The sequence below is a fragment of the Heteronotia binoei genome, chromosome 1, assembly GCF_032191835.1.
Source record: "Heteronotia binoei isolate CCM8104 ecotype False Entrance Well chromosome 1, APGP_CSIRO_Hbin_v1, whole genome shotgun sequence".
Classification (NCBI taxonomy): Eukaryota; Metazoa; Chordata; class Lepidosauria; order Squamata; family Gekkonidae; genus Heteronotia; species Heteronotia binoei.
In genome coordinates this window covers 73,056,232-73,075,836 of record NC_083223.1, presented here as the reverse complement: position 1 = coordinate 73,075,836, position 19,605 = coordinate 73,056,232, and the positions used below count along the sequence as shown (strand labels likewise).

At 41.9% G+C, this 19,605-nt stretch overlaps 1 protein-coding gene across 2 annotated transcripts in view; it reads right to left on the bottom strand.

Annotated features, from left to right (window-relative positions):
- KCNQ5 (potassium voltage-gated channel subfamily Q member 5) overlaps positions 1 to 8,567 on the bottom strand; it is a 514,814-nt gene extending 506,247 nt beyond the window's left edge. The window contains exon 1 of one of the 2 annotated variants that reach the window (XM_060235972.1): positions 8,001 to 8,567. In XM_060235972.1, coding sequence (XP_060091955.1) covers positions 8,001 to 8,374 — 374 coding nt within the window. In that variant the 5' untranslated portion in view covers positions 8,375 to 8,567. The remainder of the gene's footprint in view (positions 1 to 8,000) is intronic. The other variant, XM_060235964.1, reaches the window with a different exon arrangement.
- Positions 8,568 to 19,605: the final 11,038 nt, after the last annotated feature.

Sequence of the window (19,605 nt, the reverse complement as noted above, 5' to 3'; positions counted from 1 at the left end):
TTTAGTTTCAGTTTGGATCTTCTTTTGATCATACCGTCAAACAGTAATTGCAAAAAAGTTGATTTCTGGGCATATCAGAAATATTCAAGCAATGTCCATAGTACAATTCCAATAAAGAATTATATGTTTAGCTGAATAGGTAACTAGTTAAATTACATGAATAATTAACCATATACATGAATATCTGCATAATTGCTTCTAGATACAATGTTATATTTGCCTTCTGTAGCATCACTACATATTCTGTCTGTTTCACTGACTATATATGAACATATATATGAACATATATGAAGCTGCCTTATACTGAATCAGACCCTTGGTCCATTGAAGTCAGTATTGTCTACTCAGACTGGCAGCGGCTCTTCAGGTTTTCAAGCTGAGGTTTTTCACGCCTATTTGCCTGGACCCTTATTAGTTGGAAATGCCGGGGATTGAACCTGGGACCTTCTGCTTACCAAGTAGATGCTCTACCACTGAGCCACTGTCCCTCTGCTATTCCTTAAATACTATACTAAGCAGCTTTATACCCTTCTAAGTTTATTGAAGTCAACAGGCTCAGAAGGGTGTAACTGCTAAGGAGGGCACTCTTAGGGAGCAACTGTAAGCAAGTCTAATCAGATATGTCCCGCTGTATTCAGTGGGTGATTTCAGGACTACAGATTTAGTTTCTTAGATTAGTATGGGTATAAACACCACAAGAAGCCCACCTGTCAGGTTTTCAATGGCTAATGCCTGGCTCTGTGTTTCTTTCGCCTTCCTTTTTCCTCCACTTTGCCTATGGTATTGCCATGCAAGGTAGTCACCTGTTTCCCTGCTGCTCCACCCACTAATGGAGTTCCATCTTGGAGAATCTAGTGAAGTGCAGAAGACAGAGACTGATTATCTACTAGCCTTGTCCCAGTCTCACGCTCCCCTTCTCTGCAGGGCTTCTGTCTAATTTCACACAAGCTGCCCCAGGGCTGCAACTGACTCTGTCTCTTTTGTGCGGCAAGCAAGATCCTCTAAAAATCAGTTTCTGCTTGCCACACAAAAGAGGTGGAGTGAGTTGCAGCTCTGGGATAGTTTGTGCAAAATCGGACGGAAGCCCCGCGAAGAAGAGGAGTGTGAGACCGGGACAAGACTAGTGGGGAATCAGTCAGAGTCAGGCTTTTTAAATTATTAAAAAAATAACATATATTTTCATCTATTTATTTATTTATTTAATTTATATCCCGCCCTCCCCACCAAAGGCAGGCTCAGGGCAGCTCACAAACCAAGGGTTGACACAAATACATTGGTGTGACCAATACAATAAAACGATAATAAAAACATAAAACATAAAAACAATTTAAAATAATTTCATGTGCTACAATCATAATTTCAGGCAGCGATTTAAATTCTGATGGTTAGCTATACTTAGAGGTCTCAGGATCGCCATAGCGCAGTGAAGTAGGCCATTGGTGGTGTTCTTATGGGCCAGCCCCATTGCTGCAGATGTTACCATTCATGTAAATGCCTGGCGGAAGAGTGCTGTTTTGTAGGCCCTGCAGAACTGTAAGAGCTCTCACAGGGCCCTAACCTCCACCAGCAACTCATTCCACCAGCTAGGAGCAGCAACAGAAAAGGCCCTGGCTCTTGTTGTTTTGAGCTTTGCTTCTCTGATGCTGGGTCAGTTTTGAGACCCAGACCAAAGTGCTCGCTGGGGCATGTGCAGGGAAAGGCGGTCCCTAAAGTATGCAGGACCCTGGCCATATAGGGCTTTAAAGGTAATAACCAGCACCATACAGCAAATCCAGTACATTATCGGTAGCCAGTGCTGTGCTTTCAGCACAGGCTGAATGTGTTCCCATAAAGGAAGTCCCATAAGCAGTCTGGCTGCAGCATTCTGCATTAGCTGGAGTCACCGGATTTGGTTATCTACCTTCAGGTCAATATTTCTATTCCTCCAACTTACACGAATACTATTAATTTCATCAGCCTAAAAAACAGACCAGAATTGTTTTGAATAAATCCTATTTCAATTACCTAACAACCACATGCAATCTCAGGCATCCTAAAGCAAATCTGATGTGTAGAATTCAATTTTTTTTAAAGGGAAAGGGTAAAGTCTAGCCAGAATTAATAACTTTTAAAGTCCAATTTAATTAAAGGACAGAATTAAATACTTGTCTACATTTCTGCTGTTGAAGTCAGTGGGACAAAAGTTCTTTCCTTTGGTTGGATTATGCCTATAATATTTCAAGAAAAGCCATAATACAAACAAGCATACAGCTGATAGTGCACATCAGTATTCTTGTACTACCATCCAAGAAAACTTGACATAATCTAGAAAACGACATTTATCTCACTTAAAGTGGACAAATGTAGTTAGTTTGATCCTGGGAATTATTCGTCTACACATCTCTTCATCTAAGCCACCAGAGGTAACCATGTGAGCTAGTCTCTTTTAACTATGTTAACAATTGAGCTTGAACAACTGAAGTTGAACAAATGGAGGTGATGCTAGTTGCTAAAGATGATGACCTAATATAGATGATGAAGGATATAGCTCTCTGCACTTTGATGGGGTACTAGTACTATTATATTTGGCCCAAGTTTCTGATGGAGAGACAGGAAACTGAAAAGACTAAAAGCATATTTTACGATCAGCATTTGTGGCAGAAATTGGATCAGTACCTGGAAAGAGCTGATCAGGCCGTCTTATTCTGTGCTACAGTAACCTTTAGGATGGCTACTGGAAGCACATGCACTGCAATCGAAAATGTTCCAGAAACTTCAGCTAGTACAAATGTCCTGACCAGCTAGCAAGTAATGTCGGAAGCGTTTTTTGGGTGTCCAGTACAAGATTCCAGATTTAACACAAAAAGCCCTGCTCATGAGCACTTGTAAGGAGGCCACCATCTGTCCCCAGGCAACTGACAAGAAGAGCTTACTGCTCCCTGCTCCATGGGAGGCTGCAGCTTCCCCTATGGATCTCCTCTCCGCTCAACCATTCATTCTTCTTGCCACCCTCCCCTGTACCTGCCTTATACCTCCCACCTGTATAGAGGGGTTTCAGTAACAACTTCTGAACTCATAGAAGAACTGGATCATGATATGATTTTTCTGGAGCAACATATGGTTTATATTTTAACAGGATACACAATCATAACATGCAAACAGAAACATTTGTGTAGAATTATTCTGAAATACATAGAAATTTAAGACAACTGCATAAAAAGTGTTCTACCATCACCTTTTGTAAGCTGCTACTTTTTCTAAAGAACCAAATAAGTATATCTAAATAGACTGGATGCTGCATCTATACGTTCACAAATGTCATTCATGCTTCACATCTGTTCACTATGTGCACAGTTATTAAAATACCCATCCCAAGCTGCTGGATCACTACACTAGAAACATGATATTCCACAAAGATAAAATATTTGCAAAATTTAATTATTGGGGAAAGATGAAAACTATATTGACATCAGTGATGGCATGCAAATCAACAACATACAATAGTGTGGCAATTCTAAAATCAGTACCATGGAAAACTCACACCACTTCCAGGGGATTGCTGCTAAACGGTACTAAACTATACTTTAAATATTCATATTTTTAGTGCAGAATAATACAACATTTCTTAGTTATCTAAGAATTTACTTGTTGAGTGCACGTTTGTAAAATATGTGTGAAATCCACATGGATATTAAACAATTTTCTGACAATAAAAACTACTGTAAGAAACTGAATCCACCATCAAGAGTACACTTGAAAATGCACTGCAGAGTACGTATAAGGAAACACCAGCAGTAATTAATTACTGTGTGCTAATTTGCATATATCATGAAGTTGGATATTTGTTTATTTACTTATAATTTATATGTAAACATGTGTCATTATATCTAAGACACTGTATACAGTTCTTTCAAAAATCATAAACCATTAATTATTTTAATATAGTCTATGTAAATTTTCCATCTGTTCCTTTCAATAATTTCTAAGGTTATTTACATATCAGTTCCCAGGTAAGACCTATTCTTCTACACATAGCCAACTAAAACTGATATTAGCAAAAATCATAATTCAAAGCTATGTAATGAAGACGTTTGAAAATATGCACATTTGGCCCCTGCCTAGTTCCCCAGAGAACGTATTTAGTGATTTTAAGTATGTATTCATTGAGAAACCATAAATAAAATATCTAAAAATAGCCTAGGAGACAAAACTGTAGTAAAAGGCTGAGCGAGGTAACGAGCACACAAGGGACAGAATGAATGAATGGATGCTATGCAGAAATCAGTAGTAACCTTTTACCATTCACAGATATTTAAAGCCCGAAGGAGAAGAAAAACCCAATTGATTCCAATCATTCTTTCATTAGATCTTTTCTGCTTTTCTCACTTTCTGTCCTACAAAAGGAACTAAGTCAGACTTAAAAAAATTGATTGTAGAATGAAACAGTGAAAAATGAGCCTGCTAACTTTCAGTACCTGCTTTGTTTTCAAAATGTTTTCCAGCACATCCCTTTTACACAGTCCTGAAATTGCGCCTGTTTGACACCCTAAACATAATTATGCTTCTCCCATAGTTCTTCAGCCACTGCTTTTGAGAGAAGATCACACACATGTCATCTATGTTATATCAGAATAACTACCATTTGCTGATTTCAAACTGCCAGCCACTAGGAACAAATTAAACCCTCAGTTTGCTCTTAGAATTTTTAATGAATAGCTGGGGAAAGTCCACTATATCACTATTCTTTATATGCTCTAATTATAAGAGGTTGGCTCAAGTATGTGAAGGAGTATAGAAAGAGGTTCCAAGCATGCACTCCAAGTAACTCTAAATGTTGAAAACAAATATTATTAATACTATTAATCATGATAGTCACTTACTAATAATTATTGTTAGTTTGGGTAGAATTTAGGTCTATAACAGAGAATGACAAAAAAACAAACAAACCAAGAACTAACACAGAAGAATAGAATAGCTAAGATAGCAGTGCATAGAGCTTGAGTGACCAGTATTATGATTACTCCATCAATGTATATGGTGCTTCAGAGAGTTCAGGAAACTAGGTTCCATATAACCTAAAATTTGATACAAGGGCAATAACTAAGGGAGGGAAGAAGCTGCAGGCAAGGCTAAATGGGGGAAGGTATTCAATAAGAAAGACTACAAGAAGCAACTGGAACAACACATCAGGTCAGTCCCAAGACTAGCGGTAATTTTTTTTATAGCATTTATATGTATTTTATTCTTGGTTTTGTTGCTGGCTTATACTGCTCCTTTGATTTTTGCATTATTCTTCACAAGCTCATAGGTAAACAATTCATCTCCTGGCTTCTGAGAGGAGAAGGACCAGGCTCTGCATTCATTTTTCTAAAAAAGAAAAGCAACCCCATGGAGTTAAATCCTCTGCTTTATTCCATCTATTTGTAGCCATCTGAGGCAGTTCTAGATCAACTCACATGCACACAAGACATATCACCACAGCCCTACACATAATTTGTGAGCCAGCTTGTCTCTGGAAAATGTCAGAAACGCTAGAAGGGCCATGAAAGAGTCTGCACAGATTGTAATGGCTATAGCGCATATTTTATTAATTATTCATAGTGGTGTTGGTGGGAGGAGATAGGTTAGCTTTGCATTTTAATATTTTTCATAACTCTTCCTTTTGAAAATTTGGCATTAGGGACTGATTTGAAAGAATTACTGAAAGCAATAGGCATCACTACACCTGTAGCTGTTAATTTGTAATGTGTATGACAGATAAGGATCACTTCTAAGAATTAGTGCTTAGGTTATCTCCCCTTGAAGTTAAAACTACTCAGCTTGTAGATGGATTATACACATTATTTATCGACAAAATTCAGCTACAATCCAGCTAAATTTAAACCACATAAATTTCAGTGGATTAGCTAACTGAAATCAATGTGCTGAACTGTCTCCTGCTGAAATCAGTGGAATTGTAATGTGCTTTGAAATATGGCCTCAATACTTAAACTTTACTGGGAATGGCATCAAATGCAAATGTAGTATGCAATGTGCCAACTGAAACATTAACACTTATGTCAATGGGGTTCAGTGGACAAATATTTGGCCTTGAGATTGGAGTCAAATTCCCCATCCAGGTATAAATTCCCTGGGTAATCATATACAAATCACTACTTTCAGTCCATCTACAAAATGGGAATAATAGTGACCAGGGCGTTTACACATAAATACAGAGCTGACTGAATGTAGATATATAATATACTACCTGTGGAAAAACTATAAACTAGAAGTTCATTGCTGAAATGTCACCTTGGCCATAAATAATTAGGTGGCTTTTTGCAAGCCATGGGTTGTTGTTTTTTTGGCCTCTCCCTTCCATCATGGAAACACTAGCACTGGCCTACAGTAAATGTTACTGAGATACTGTATGTGAAGGTTGTGAACACTTGAAATATTTCATGTAGTTACTATTATTAGTACTACGAACAAAATAATTGTGGTATGAACTTAGAGTGCTATATAAATAACTAATAACAAAAGGACAAAGTGGTTTTTTACTCCCCAAAAGTAAACATCCTACTTATAGGTTCTACAAGCTATTTCATATCCGTGCAACTTACTTTTCCAGTCATTCCATTAACCCAAGGGTCTCCAAAGTTGCTTAATCTATAGGCTCTTTTCAAAACCTGAGAAGGCACAGTGGTGCTACTGAAAAATAGATCTGATAGGACCAATCACAAAATGCTTTGGGAACTGGGGACCAAAGTGTTGATAGGTTCTAAACATCTATAGTCCTATAGAGAGCTATGATCTGGGCAGCTGTTTCCAAATGGGAGCTCTCATTTGACACAAAGGTGATGCCTCCTGGGGTCTTCTGAATCACTTCCTTCTTCACTGGGATGGAAGAAAGCAAGGACTGGCCCTTTACTTTGGGGGAAATATGCTTTGATGCAGAAGCAAGTGGGCAACAGGAAACACACTGGCAGGTACCAAGTTGGGAATTCACCGCATTAAACAATGGTATTTCTCAAACCATTCCTCACTGCAATGGCACTTTGATCTCTACAGCCCTCCTGGGCTGCTTTGCTGCCTCCATTCATAGCAGCTCTTCTTTCGTTATCACAGGAAAGCAATTCCCATCCAAGCAATTTCAAGGAAGCAAGCTCTGAAAAAAGAACTTTTTCTCTGAAGGTATTTATGACACAGACATTGAGGATCACCTCACAGCTCTTGAGTGGCACTTATCAAATGGGAAAAGCCACAACACTGTTTCATCCTCTACCATATGTCAACTCAGCCCTCACTTCTCCCTTGCGCTTGGCAGTGACTGAAAGGATTGCCATATGTCCCATATTTTAAACCACAACGTATGCTGTATCACACTCTCAAAGTCCATGACAATCAGCAAGAAGTCTTCTACCCTTTGCAATCATTAAAGTGAACATTGCAAGTATAACTTGGTCAAAAGAAGATGCTTTCTAAGGGCACTTTCACACGTGACATGTGCTGCACAATCCTGTGCCTATTTAACTTGGGAGAATATAAGCAAGTTCTTGGCATACTGCCAGGCGAGTGTACACAGGATTGCATCTTCTAAAAAAAAAGGTGTGGGATTCCCTCCTTCTTTATATATGTTGAATGTTCACCTCTTTTAATGATTTCCCCCCTCCCCATTCTCTATTTAGAGGAACCACATTTACAGATGTGCACAAGCAGCTCAGTGGTGCTCTTGGTATCACTCACAACGTATTAAAGTGCCCTTTAAAGCGGTAACTAATCCGTGCAAAGTGTTCAGGGAGGTGGGTGCCTCACTCCAGCCTATCATCATCACCACAGCACGCAAGAGACGCAGGTTTCCTCTCAGTGCATCCCTCAGGGCAATCCAGCGGGCTCCTACACCGGTGTGGTGTCCCCTTCCTTCAGTGCAGCCACTCGACTGCCAGGACGGTGCTCCTCCCACCCCACCCATGTGGCAAAGACAACCTGAAAAAAGAGATGCCAACCAGGAACCGGGGAGGTGGGGGGGGGGCTGTACTCACACGAACGCGTGGTAGATGAATGCCCAGCCTCTGGGTCTTTCCAGCACGTTGTAGAGATAGTTTTGCAGCCTCCTGTACTTGGCGTTCCGCCGGTAGGTCGGGTTGCTGCTGTAGGAGAGCGGCTTCCCCAGCAGGCTCATCCGGGCTCCTCCTTGCTTGCCTCTCCTGTTCTCCCGCAAGCCAAGCCCGCCGCCGGTGCCCAAGAGGAGCAGACCGTCCCCTCGCGGGGGCGCCGAGTTCAGGAGCACTCTGCTCCGGCCGGACTCCACATCCTTCATGCCGCCGCTGCTGCCGTGGCGCCCCGCCGAGCTGCTCTTCAGCCAGAGCCCGGCGGAGCCTCCCTCGTCATCTCCTCGGCTGTGGCTGCGGGGCATGGCATCACGGCGGGGGCAGAAGCGGCGGCGGCAGGAGCAGCAGAGGGTGCGGGCACCCGCTTGGCGCGAGGTGGGAGGCAAGCAGCCTCCTCGAGGCGCTGAGGGGAGAAGAAGGCGGGAGAGAAGAGCCGGGAGCAGCGGCAGGCGCCTCGCGCTTTCCCCACAGCTCCCGCCAAGCAGGAAGGGGGGAGGGGGAGCCACCTTGCTAACCCCCGGCCAGAGTCTGAGGGGCTTCTGTGCGGGGAGGAGAAAGGACGGGGCGGCGGCAGCTCCTTTCCGAGGAGTTCCCGCCTGGAAATTGTCCTCCTGGGGGCTCCGAGCCCTCGCTCACCTCCTCAGTTGCCTTCTTGTTATGGTCAAACTTCGAAGTAATCAAGAGAGAGTAAGTCGCCCTCGCTATAAACACGCAACGGAGTGAGATCCAGGGACATCCATAAACGACCTGAGGAGAACGAGCGACTGCTGCGGGGGGAGGGATGAGGCAAAGGGGCAGGGAGGGGAAAGAGAAGCCGGCTGCCTTGAGCGTAAAAAAAGAAAGCAAGACGTGGAGCCTCGGAAAGATACAAACGAATGCTAAAGGCTCCTGCTGCTACCCTTGGCTTGTCAGTACATTTTGCTTTGGCAAGGGCAGGCGCTTCCCGAGCAGGCGAGCAAGCTGTTGCTTTCCGTCCCAATGCAAGAGAAAGTCGCCGCCACCCCCCCACCCCCCACCACAAACGGGCATGAGGAGAAGCAGGAGGGGCGCGGAGGAGGAGGATGCGCCCAGGCGCCTTCGGTCCCGCGTGCCAAGTAGCAGCAAAAGGCACGACAGTGGCTCTCAGGATGGGGATGGTGAGGCGCAGCTCGCGGCGCTTACGCCAGAAGGAAAGCTCCGCTGAGAAGTCAATCCAAGTGCCTTCAGTCCGGTAGCAGCTCCTGTGCAAATGGGAGGAAAACTCGGAAAGAGCCCTGCACACTTATTTTTAAGTGTTGCTGTCCTGTTCAGGTTGTGTTCAACGGCACCAGGTTACACAACAAGCACTTTCCCACCCCCCACCCCACCCCCGCTGTCATTCGCTAGATATGATTTCCTGAGTCCCCGAGAGAGCCTAACAAAACTGCATCGACGTTACCCCGGTGACTTGAGCGCGAAATAAATCGGGTGGGGAGGGCGCTCTTCTTTTTGCGCTAGGAAACTCCCGCCAAGTTCCAGGAACTTTGGCCAAAGCTTGGACGCGAGCAAAGGCGCGGATGGAGGAGTGCGGCTTTTCGGCGCGAGCGGAAGAGAGAAGCAACCCTTCTATTCGCTTCTAAAAAGGCAGCCGCCCCTCTCCCCCTTTCCTTTCCAGCGCTTGTGGAAAAAGCACTGCTGCTTGCTCGCTCTAGCCTCTTGAGTTGTGGCACGTCTTGAAGAAAGCAGGTGGCGGCAACGCAGGGTCGGAGGCATGCCTCCTTGGTTTTTGCTGCCTCCCTCGATCGCTCCGGGTTGCCCAAGCAGTCTACCCGGACTGGCGACCAGACAGACACTAGCTTTCCCTTTTGCTCTGAAGCAATGTGCTCATGCTAGCGGGAGCTCGTTTCCCACGTGACTCCCAGCAACTCCGCCGCTCAAGGCGAGGGCATGCACAGCGGTAGCCAAGTTGGGTTAGTCGCCGCCACAGTTCCTCCCGCAAAGGAAAAGAGCCGGAAGGGATTTGACCTGGGAAGAAGCTGAGGACGGCTTTTCAAGCCACTCTGCCCGGTGGGTAAAGAAACGCGAGGGGTCAATTAGGAGTCTCAACCCGCTGCTAGGTCTATCTTCTTTCACAGCAGCTGTGTTTCTCTAGTAAAAGCAGAAGCCATCACTTCCTGTTGCTTGGATCTTGCTGCCTTTTTTTGCATATTGCGGTTAAAGCCCAGCATGACATTCATTTCCTAATGTCAAGTGCGCCGGGTCTTGCCATCCACAGGCAGGCAAGCTGCTTCCAAAAGAAAGCAGGTCAGGCTGTGACGCTTTGACAACAGTAAAGATGATCCTTTCACAGACCAGCTACCTGTTGTTACTGCTTCAAACCCATAATGATCAGGGTTGGTTTTGGATTTTCTTGCCAAAGTCATAAAAAACATTCGAGTGAAAGGTGATAAATTTAATCATATGCATCCTTTTCAAATGACTTGTATCTTCCATTATCTATACATTATCAGCTGATCAATTATTGCATTTATATACACTGCTTTGCTCTCTCCTTGCAGGGCAGGAAAAAGCTACCATCTTCATGCAGTCCAGCCCTGTGCACATTGACTTCTAAATAAATCCCCCTTTGTTCAGTGACATTTGCTTCCAAGCAATAGAGTATAGAATTGGTTTCTAAAGCAATTAAATACATTTCATTTATGTGTTTTATGCCGTCAAGCCACAATCTACTTATGGTGACAACAGCAAGGGGCTTTCAAGGCAAGTGAGAAGCAGAGGTGGTTTGCCATTGCCTTTCTCTTTAGGGTCTTACTTGGTGGTCTTCCTTCCAAGTACTGACCCTGTTTAGCTTCCAAGATCTGGCAAGACTGGCCTATGTACAATAGTATAGGCCAGGGGTGTCAAACATGCAATCTGAGGGCTGAATCAGGCCCGTGAGCATCTTGCTATCATCTGCTTCCTTCTCTGTCTCTTGCTTCCTTCTGCAACACAGCTTGCTTTGCCAGGCTTGCTCAATTGCACAGGAGCTACAGAGCAAAGCCTCTATTTTCTCCATTGGCTGACCAGCACATGAAGCAACTTATGTATAAAAGCTCACAATGCCCAGCCATTTCATGTTTTCCTCTGGATCTTAGGCTCAAAGCACTGACCATGAGATTTCTGTAATGAATGTCAATAAATCAAAAGTAGGTTTGCAACTTACAGATACAAACATGAACTGCGTACTCAGGATTGCTACAGCACAGACATTATCTCCAGATTTTGATGCAATAATTCAAAGCAAGAGGTGTCAGTTATCAGAAACCATTAAATAAAATATATTCCAAGAGTGTTAATCTTTTAAGCATGTTTTAAGTTTCATTTTTTTTTTAAAAAATCTTTTAATTGTGTTTGTGTCCTTTATAAAGTTTATCTCTCTGCTACCTGGCATTACATTTTATGACACACAACAAGGCCTCATTTATGTCAGATCCAGCCCTCATAACAAATGAGTTTGACACCCTGTCAATTGACACCACTGTCAATTCAAGGTAAGAAAACCTATCATTTATAAAGAAAATTACAGCCTCGGTATAGGAAGGAATTATTAAGGAGGCTTACCAGTTTCCTCCAAACCTGTGTATACACATTATCAAATGTAGAATTTTCTGTTAAAGGAAATGTCAGTTGCCACACAGAATGGACATTTGATTGTGTTTACATATTTAAAATAATATGGTTAAATTCATGTGCCAGTAAATAGGGCAACCTATAATGTGTTTCCAAATCTGTAAACCTGCATTGCTGGCCTGTGAACTCCAGGTGCTTAGAGTGTGGCCCCTCTGGGAGTACAGGCTCAAGATCCTGCATTATAATTGCTGGGATCCAGGAAGAACTTTCAACAGTACTTAGTGAGGAATAACTGTCAGTTGGAGGTTGCTGTACACACATCAGTGCACATCAGAATCTCCACACACTGACTTTATTATATAGCTGGATCTAGGTTTGCTAGGGAGAGGGAAGGCAAGCCTGAGAACTATTTCTGAAGGCACATTCTTAAGACACTTTGTAGGGGGTCTTGAATTAGACTTGATTTAGAACAATGTAGAAAGGAGGCACTGGGTGTTGGAAGCAAAATGCTTTGCACTGTCTCTTAGCCTCAAACATCAGAGGGGGACTGTAGAGAGTCAGAGAGAGAGATAGACCAGGGGGACCATGATCATCCTTCCTTTCTACTGCTCTGATGTGTAAATTGCCACTCTCTGGGAATCTTCATTTCTTCCGGCTATACTTTTCTGTCTTGGCAACATGAGGGCAGGACATGCTTACTGCATTTCTATCCATCCTAACTAGTTAGACTAGGTTAGAATCCTGTCATCATTTTTTTTTTAGAATCCTGTCTCTACCCTATCCTGTCTAGAATGGAGTTCCTTTCAGTAAAGGACACATTAACTTTTGCAAAGAAGGCACACACAAACTAGATAGACTGTACTGTGTTTTGTGCCTTGAGCATTCTGCTAACCCAATAATCTACTGGGGACAGATCACACACTTCTCCCTTAAGGGCAAGTATCTTTCAGGACTTCTTGCTTCAGTTTAATCTAATGAGTATGTGTGAGTTTGTGATTTGTTTTCAGACAAAAATTCCTTCCAATAAAATTCAGTAGTTCTTGGGGGTTAAACTATGTATGACATAAGAAATCTGTGGTTAGTATTTTTTTTTTTTAGGGTTAATCATCTGGGGATGTAATTTGAATTAGGACCTTTCTCCAGTGCCATTTTCACCATGCAAATCCCCTCACCCACAGAACAAATTGCTCTAGGGGCATGTATGATTTGCTTATAAGGAGAGCTGTTTTGAGGGGCTTTCAAGGCAAATGAGAAGCAGAGGTGGTTTTTTTAAGGAAAAGGATTAAACATCTCTCCCCCATGTCGCAGCCCCAGTCCAAGTTTTCTCTCCCATCATGCCCATTGCTTTTTGAAAGTCTACAGAAGATCATGGGGCACCTATACCACTAATAACCACTGAGTCTTGAGTTGCCACAAAAAAAATGTAGAGTCGCTTTCTCAAGGCAGTAGTGTAGCTATTCTGTGCAAATCATTGGGGGGGGGGGGTTTAGCTCTCAAACAATATTTTTATTGCTGGCAAAACACATTATTCATTTGCTATCAACATTCCATATGCATTAGCAAGTGTTCTACACAATATATTTGTATTAGGAGCAGCTATTAGATAATGCCATGTGACATCATTGGCTGGGGAGCAATACAACTCTATGCTGACATCATTTTCTCAGATTCTTAACCCTGAGGCTAAAGTGTATCTGTTCTGCAGCAATCAAAAACTGGAGTTCTCATGTCGCTCTTACAATATTTTGTTTACATAGTTAGCACAAGCAAGGTTACTCTTCCACAGCAATGCCTTGCCATTTTATTATTTTTGCACTTTTCCTACTAATTTGTTTTCTGAATGTAAGTTACTCTCCATTATACATCATGGGAGCCCTAATGGGGCAAGGGGAGGCAAAAAACTTGAATAGCTTTGTGCTATAATCTACCTATCAAAGGGTACCAGCACCATATCCATTAACTGGTGACAGGATATTCTTAGTAGATCAGAGGTAATATAGGCATAATGATTAGAGAAAGCCTTTTACACTGGATCCACTAACAAGGAAAGTCTGAAGGAAGTCTGTCAGGTGAGAAAGGCAGAAATCCTCAAAGCAGCTGTTAAATATATGTATTTTTTAAAAATGATTCTTTCTGGATACCTGGATCTTCAGCAAAGGTCATTTTGAGAAGTAGCAAGCAGGGATGCATGCAAGAGATACACAGAGTTGCCAACAGACCATTGAGGGTGTCCTGTTTTTTTAATAGAGGCATGACGGAGGCAAATTAATGACATGGAAGCATCGTGGGGGGGGGGGGGGGAGAGCTCCAATGCCGGAACAAGCCTAGTGGGGAATCGGTCCATCTGTCCTTATATCTTGGAGAGTGAAGTAATTTCAGATGCCAAATGACAATAGGAGGCATTGGTAACAAAAGAAGAAATCTGGGTGTCATAGAATAATAGAGCTGGAAGGGACGTCTAGGGTCATCTAGTCCAACCCCCTGCACAATGCAGGAAACTCACAGACACTTCCCCCTAAATTCACAGGATTTTCATTGCTGTCAGATGGCCATCTAGACTCTGTTTTAAAACCTCCAAGGAAGGAGAACCCACCACCTCCCAAGGAAGCCTGTTCCACTGACGAATCACTCTGATGGTCAGGAAGTTCTTCCTAATGTTGAGCCGGAAACTCTTTTGATTTAATTTCAACCCATTGGTTCTGGTCCTACCTTCCGGGGCAACAGAAAACAATTCCACACCATCCTCTATATGACAGCCCTTCAGGTACTTGAAGATGGTGGTCATATCACCTCTCGGCCGCCTCCTCTCGAGGCTAAACATCCCCAGCTCCTTCAACCTTTCCTCATAGAACTCAGTCTCCAGACCCCTCACCATCTTTGTCGCCCTCCCCTGGACCCATTCCAGCTTGTCTATATCCTTCTTAAAATGTGGTGCCCAAAACTGAACACAATACTCCAGGTGAGGTCTTACCAGAGCAGAGTAAAGCGATACCATCACATCATGTGATCTGGACACTATACTTCTGTCCAAAATTGCATTTGCCTTTTTAGCCACCACATCACACTGTTGACTCATGTTCAGCGTATGATCCACTATGATCCCTAGATCCTTTTCGCACATACTACTGCTAAGACAAGTCTCCCCCATCCTATAACCATGCATTGGATTTTTCCTACCTAAAAGCAGAACTTTACATTTATCCCTGTTAAAATTTATTTTATTGATTTTAGCCCAGTTTTCCAGCCTGTCAAGGTCATCCTGTATCCTGTTTCTGCCTTCTTTTGTGTTTGCAACCTCTCCCAATTTAGTATCATCTGCAAATTTAATAAGCATTCCCTCTATTCCTTCATCCAAATCATTGATAAAGATGTTGAACAAAACAGGTCCCAGGACAGATCCTTGAGGCACTCCACTTGTTACTCCTCTCCAAGAGGATGAGGAACCATTCACAAGCAGTCTTTGGGTGCGATCTGCCAACCAGATACACATCCACCTAACGGTAACAGGATCCAAACCATATTTTACCAACTTGTCAACAAGGATAGTATGGGGAACCTTATCAAAAGCCTTACTGAAATCAAGATAAACGATGTCTACAGCATTCCCCTGATCCAGCAAGGTAGTCACTTTTTCAAAAAAAGAGATCAGGTTAGTCTGACATGACTTGTTCTTGAAAAAACCATGCTGGCTCTTAGTAATCGCATCCATTCTTTCTAAATGTTCCAGGACTGACTGTTTAATTATTTGTTCTAAAACTTTTCCAGGTATAGACGTCAAGCTGACAAGTCGGTAGTTACCCGGATCGTCTTTTTTCCCCTTCTTGAAGATGGGGACAACATTCGCTCGCCTCCAATCTTCTGTTCTCCAAGAATTCTCAAAAATAATAGTCAGAGGCTCAGAAATTACATCCACAAGCTCTTTTAGAACCCTTGGATGCAATTCATCTGGGCCTGAGAACTTAGTTTCATTTAAAGAAACTAGGTGTTTATGTACTACTCCTAGGTTGGAACTTCATACCAGTCTAGGAGGATATGTTATCTTGAGCTTCATTATCAGTTGCAGTTCAGGGTCTATCTTTGTAATCTCCCTTTGAAATTCCTTTATAGGAGAACTGCTACTCTTAGGGTAGCAACTGAATGTCCTGGAAGGTTAAAATGTTACTCCACTGGTTTTTAAATGATGTGGTTCCTAATAGCAATAAGGAGGGATAAGAGTCCAGTAGCACCTTAAAGACTAACAAAATTTGTGGCAGGGTATGACCTTTCATGAGTTACTGCTCACTTCTTTAGACTTATTTGAATTTATTCTTTTGCATCCTCCTGGACTGAATTCTCCGGAGCAAATTAATATCTAGGTTTCCTGTCTCATTATGAATGCTGATATCTGCATGCTTACTACCCCTCTGCATATCACATCTGCTATTGCCATTCAAAATCTGAAATCATCTTTATAAAGTTTATATCTCCAGTGCCTCATGTTACATTTTATGGCACATATGGCCTAGCCCAAAAAAAGTGTCATTTATGTCAGATCCATCCCTCGTAATAATTGAGTTCAAAACCCCTGCTCTAGAAGATCTATCCCCTTTCCTTGGCCTGAATGGGAGTCTCCATCTAACTATCTACTGGTCCTCGCCAACTTTCCCCAGTTCTCTTGTCTGTGTTAAACTGTTCTCAGTAAGGACTGAAGTTGGAATGAATTCTCCACCTCAGCATTCAGCTCTAAAGTCTCTTTCTATTCAGTTGATGCTAACCAATCAGATTGCTTGCAGCAGCCTAACATTCAAGGCTCTCTGTTTCTGTGAAGAATTAACCCTTCACAGTCCTTCAGCTGTTTTTACAGCACTTCTCTGCTTTTAAAAAGTGCAGTCCATCACATCTTTGTTAAAGGGATAGCTATTTTCACTAGGCTTGGTGGTAACATTGTGATATAAATCTGATTGGGAAACAGAACAGTAATTATAGTAGTCATTTGTCAGCTTACCTGAGATGAGAGTCATAGAGACAATTAAAGCAGAAGGCATTCCAGGTCCTAGCAGTTTTTAAAGATTGTAATGCATCTTCTTCCAGCAGCTGACCCTTGAAATTCACAGCCCTTAAAGTATCAAAAGTTGACTCTCAGTCCTTAAAAGACTGTGGAAGGGAAACTTTTTTTGCTGTATACATATGGAGATTTTTATTTCCATAAAACCATAAAAAGAAGATATGCAAGCTTCAGCCTTCACAAAGCCTCTGGGTCAGAATGGATTCTCCTGCCAACCTACCACAATAAAATTTTCTATTTTTTGCATGATGCAACTCAAGTGTTCTATTTTTAATTGCTTTGCTTTTCATTATTGCAACATACATGTTCATAGGCATGATCTTGTTTCATCAAATGCACAAAGTAGACATGAGTCTACTTTCTCTAATGAAGAAGGGTATTGCTTTTGATGGTACAACAGGATTTTCAGTTTTAGTTCTATTGTACCTAAAAGGGAAATGTATGCCAGACCCCATTTTAAGCAAAAAAACCAGACAAACCCAAAACAACCCCCCACCACTATTAACAACATTGCGTTAAAACTAATACCTGCATCCTAAATTAATTTAATTAATACCTCATACATTTTGTTGACCTAATTTTTTCAAAAAAACTGTGCTTACTATCATAGTTTTTTATTTTGATTGCGGACAAATATTGATTAAATACCTTTCTGTTCAACTATTTTATGATTTTAAGATTTTTTTTTTTGTCTTCACTGAATCCTTTCTAGATTTTCTTTTATAGAAATAACTATAAGGCATTTGACGGAAGAAACAAAGTAGTATCTGGGAGAAATGATGTAAGGAGAAAAGGTATCCAAGTGCTGTGGAGCAGTCAGAAGAGGATTTCTCAGGAAGAGAAAACTCTTCAGGAGAAGAGGAGTCCTGCTCTGAATCAGCAGAAGCCAGAAGCATGAAGATGAACAGCAGGCTTGTCAGAGTTCACAGCCAACAGTTGATGCAGGGCCACCAGCACCTTCCAGTCCCATTCCAACAGATGGAATCTTGCCCTCCAGTTTCACCCGCACCCTTTGAGCGCCGGAGATGAAGGCTTAAAATGGAACTCCAGCAGGGAAGACAAAGTGCATATCTCCTGGCCTGACACCAGTTGCTTGTTGATGATGAGTAGCTGTAGGATTACTCCTAAGCAGCTGGCTGCAAGAGACATTCCAGCAGATGCCTATAAAAGTGAGTCAAGGGAGACATGTGGAAGCAACAAGTTACCACCCAGTGAACTCTGCAACCACAGCAGCTGATGGTTAGTAGCTTCAGAGACTAAAATGGTAAATCTAGTCCTTATAGTATATTGAGAATTTTGTACCGTTTCTTGTAAACTTCCACATCAGTATATTATTAGAAAACTGTATGTATTTTAAAATCATTATTGTAGCAATTCTGCAGAAGATATAAGTCTTTACACACAAAGTACCGTAAATCATGGCTCAGAAACCTAGTTTATGGAAATAGCAAATTGTGGTTACCATGAATCTGGAAGTTTTCCCTTAGACTGGCATCTACTAGCTGGATGGGAACACAAAACTGAAGATTTCCTTCACTCATTCATGTAACTTCCAAATTGTGGTTTGGCTATTACATCTGAAGTATGCAACTGAAGGCCTAATGTGATAGACAGACGTACAGCTGGCTCTCCATGAAAATCGTAAAGTGCAACAGTTTTTAAGGAGTGGAAACATTCTTCACAATATGGAGAACCCAAGCCAGATTAGACTTTCAAGGTTGTAATAATGCACAGGCTTCATCTTGAATCACAAATGGTTCACCACCTATAGATTCTCAGGGTGGAAAGCATGGTGTTTGTCAAGATTCTTAAATTGGTTCATATTTTTTGCAATTCAAAAACATAACAGATTTAAGAGTATACATACTCAGCTCCCGTATTTTCCTCTTTGAATTTTTAAAAGTATTTGGTTTTTGTTCTGAAATTGTACCATACTGGTACTCCTGCATGATGATGAACATCTAAAATACATTTTTGAAAGCAGTGTTTCAGCTTGAACATATTTTAAAGCAAATTATTCTTGTGAAAAATTCCTATATATAGGAATGTTTCTGTGCTTTTCAGCAGTTTTATTTTTAAAAGAAAAATACTCTCTCACATAATATCCTTTATATAAATCATGAGCAGAAGACTTACCAGGTTCATAGGCACTCACCTCAATGAACTGAATCATGTAAAGTATGGGATGCAATCATACATCAAGATGATTACTTTCAAACATAATTTCCAAAGTTATTTATAACTAACACTTTGAATCTAGTCTACAAGGTAACAGAAAGGCAGTACAAATTAGGGGCACTAGTACGAGGAACTTCTTTCTATTTATCCCTGCCAGAAAGTGTGCAACTGCATTTTTCACAAACTGAATCTTCCAGGCAGACCATAATAGACAATGCAATAACTGGTCTGAAGGATTACCAAGGCAAGTAGGATAGTGGCATATCTTTATTCCCCAGGAAAGGGCTCAGCTGATAAGTCAGCTGTGACTTATAAATGGAGCCCTTTGCTAGAGGATATACTTGAAAATCCTAGAACAGTGCTGGGTCAGGGAATATTCTCAGGCTCGGAACATGCACTCTTCGAGTATAGAAGGCTCTTTACAGGCATCACCAATCTATTATCCTGGAAACTTGCAGTTTTGCAAGAATAATTTCCCATTGGTAGAGCAATAATTTTCAGATGTTGCTTTCCACAACTACCTGATCTGACAAAAGCCAGCACTATACAAAGCACTATTGGAAACCCCCACCATATGCAAAGGAAAAGCATCCATCTAGTTCACAAGGCCATGTCTAGCCTAGCCGGAAACTCACTGTATGCAGAAAATCCATTTCATTCAGCAACAATAGACTTTATCACTTTGTTTAAAATATAGTAAATTATACGGCAGCCATGAGTGACAGCTGGGTGAAGCAAGCATGGGCA